The sequence below is a fragment of the Callorhinus ursinus genome, unplaced genomic scaffold (assembly GCF_003265705.2).
Source record: "Callorhinus ursinus isolate GAN/ISIS: 27379988/994484 unplaced genomic scaffold, GSC_fseal_2.0 scaffold39, whole genome shotgun sequence".
In the NCBI taxonomy this organism is placed as follows: domain Eukaryota; kingdom Metazoa; phylum Chordata; class Mammalia; order Carnivora; family Otariidae; genus Callorhinus; species Callorhinus ursinus.
This window is the reverse complement of record NW_027397101.1, coordinates 16,663,363-16,666,131: the sequence shown is the minus strand read 5'-3', so window position 1 is coordinate 16,666,131 and position 2,769 is coordinate 16,663,363. Positions and strand designations below refer to the sequence as shown.

At 35.5% G+C, this 2,769-nt stretch overlaps 1 protein-coding gene across 8 annotated transcripts in view; it reads left to right on the top strand.

Annotated features, from left to right (window-relative positions):
• The window catches only part of NFIB (nuclear factor I B), a 228,990-nt gene extending 227,835 nt beyond the window's left edge, over window positions 1-1,155 (top strand). For all 8 annotated transcript variants that reach the window (XM_073880803.1, XM_073880802.1, XM_073880801.1 and 5 more), the window contains one exon: window positions 350-1,155. In XM_073880803.1, the coding sequence (XP_073736904.1) occupies window positions 350-479 (130 nt within the window). In that variant the 3' untranslated portion in view covers window positions 480-1,155. The remainder of the gene's footprint in view (window positions 1-349) is intronic.
• Window positions 1,156-2,769: the final 1,614 nt, after the last annotated feature.

The window sequence follows — 2,769 nt, the reverse complement described above, 5'->3', positions numbered from 1 at the left end:
CTTCCTTCCTTCCTTCCTTCCTTCCTTCCTTCCTTCCTTCCTTCCTCGAAGTAGATCTGATATTTTAGGAATACGCCCAATCAGAGTTCCACAGTTGTGTGTAAGCCCAACTTGAATTTCTCCTGCCTCACCATTACCCTTACCTTCCATGAAAGAAATAGACCATGCAGTGTATGTACCTATAATATTTATAATTAGCACAGTAATCTCATATGAAACTGTAATGTGGAAAAAAGTTATAGTAGTAATTTGATGCCTGTGGAATTTATATTTCTCATATCGTTGTAGATGTTAACATTGTGTTTCTTCTTTTTCTCTTCCCTCCCTCCTGCTCCTCTCCTGTCAACAGTCCTGGTACCTGGGCTAGCTTGGTTCCTTTCCAAGTATCAAATAGGACACCCATCCTACCGGCAAATGTCCAAAATTACGGTTTGAACATAATCGGAGAACCTTTCCTTCAAGCAGAAACGAGCAACTGAGGGAAAACGAAATACAACAGTAGTTTAAGAAATTAAAAAAAAAAAAGGAAAAGAGGAAGACTGGACAAAACAAAACAAAACAAACAAAAGGGAGAAAGGAAAGCCAACTGAAGAAAGAAGATATATAGACCAGCAATTGCAGCACTTACAATCACTAATTCCCTTAAGGTTGAAACTGTAATGACATGAAAAAGGGTCGATGATATTTCGCTGATGGTAGATCGCAGCCCCTGCAACGTACGTAGCCTTTGTTACATGAAGTCCGCTGGGAAATAGATGTTCTGTCTCTATGACAATATATTTTAACTGACTTTCTAGATGCCTTAATATTTGCATGATAAGCTAGTTTTATTGGTTTAGTATTCTTGTTGTTTACGCATGGAATCACTATTCCTGGTTATCTCACCAACGAAGGCTAGGAGGCGGTATCAGAGGTGCTGGGTGACCGAGCCATGAGCCAGCCATTTTCTAAGCACTCTGATTTCTAAAAGTTAAAAAAATATATATATAAAATCTCTGTAGCCTTTAGTTATCAGTACAGATTTATTAAATTTTGGCCCTTAACCCAGCCTTTTCCAGTGTGTAACCCAGTTTGAAACCTTAAAAAAAAAAAAAAAAGAAAAAAGAAAAGAAAAAAAAAGAAAAAAAGAAAAAAGGTAAAAAAAAACAGTTTGAACACAAAGGCTCTATGGAAGAAATGCCTCTATGTAGGTGAAGTGTTATCTCTGCATGCAACAGTAAAAATTAATATAATATTTTCCCCACAAAAGAAACACTTAACAGAGGCAAGTGCAATTTATAAATTTATATCTAAAGGGGAATCATGATTATAAGTCCTTCAGCCCTTGGACTCTAAATTGAGGGGATTAAAAAGAATTTAAAATAATTTTGAACGAATTTATTTTCCCCTCAGTTTTTGAGGGCATTAAAAAGGCATTAAATCAAGACAAATCATGTGCTTGAGGAAAAAAAAATTAATGAAAACACAGCACTTATGTTGGTTTAGCTGCAGCCTCCTTGGAGGTAGGATTTATTTATTTAAAATTACTGGTTGCATCAAGAACCCATAGGGTGTACGTACAAAAGGTTCTATAAAATCTGCATTACAGAGACAAAGAGGCAGGCAAATCCATGTCACAAGGGTAAAGCTTACAGTTTACAAACTGGGAACGCCAGGGTGTAGGGTATAAAAACGCACTCTTGAGAAAACAGATGGAATGAGGGTGCTGAAAACTTGCATGGTGCTTTCAGACATTAGCCTTGTTCAACAAATTTCTTGTATTGACAGATCTGTAGTGTGCATGGGCAGACACATTTTGCCTCTATGTCTCTTAAAATTTTAATTAAAAATACTCTTTCCAGTAATCCTAATTTGCACGAAGATATAATGTCCACATTACGTGCCTTGCCTTGAAATCTAAAAACAAAAAAAAAAAACAAAAAAAACAAAAAAGTGACATCACTACACTTGTTTTGCTGCATTTATTATCATTTTAAATCTTTACCATTTTTATGACAAAATATTTTGTACTCCAGACGAAGAAAAATGTGTGACATCATGGATTTTTTAGACAGTTATACCTTTATCTCACATTTATAAAGCATATCATGGCTGTGTATAGTTGCCGCTTAAAAATTGTAATCGACCAGCAATATTTTCAGTATTTTGGTGTTTTTTCTATTAACCTTTCATGTTTTTCATCTTCCAATTAATATTTGGGGGGAGGGGTTTCAAATTTATACGAATTATGCAATACCAAGTTTTGCCTATGTAGGTAGTGCTTTTAAGCTGTATTGGTTATTATAGGTAAGTACACAGATTTAAAAAAAATAATGTATGCTTTTTTTTGTTTGTTTGTTTTAATTGACCAAAGTGGGTACTGCTATTTTTGCAGTGTGATGAGGTCCTTTGTGTACTGAGAGATGGACAGGGGATTTTTTTTAATATACATATATATATATTCTGGGGTGGGTGGGAGGATTTTTAACACTTTACAGTGTAGCTGTGAAGCAGGGCACCCTGAGACGGGCCTGGGCTGCAAATCGACTGTTCTGTCTACTGTGACAAACTTCAACTTACACAGGTTCCCCCTTCTCTAACTTCCCACCTGGGGTGCAAGCTGAACTCCTTTCTGGTTTTTGTCACAACAGAAATCGTAAGAACAAGTGAACACAAAAAATTCTCCTGGAGGCAGACTTGGCTTAAAACAAACTGTCATATCTTTTTTTGTTTTGTGTTTTGTTTTGTTTTGTTTTGTTTCTTGGTTGTTTTTTTTTTTTTTTTTTTTTT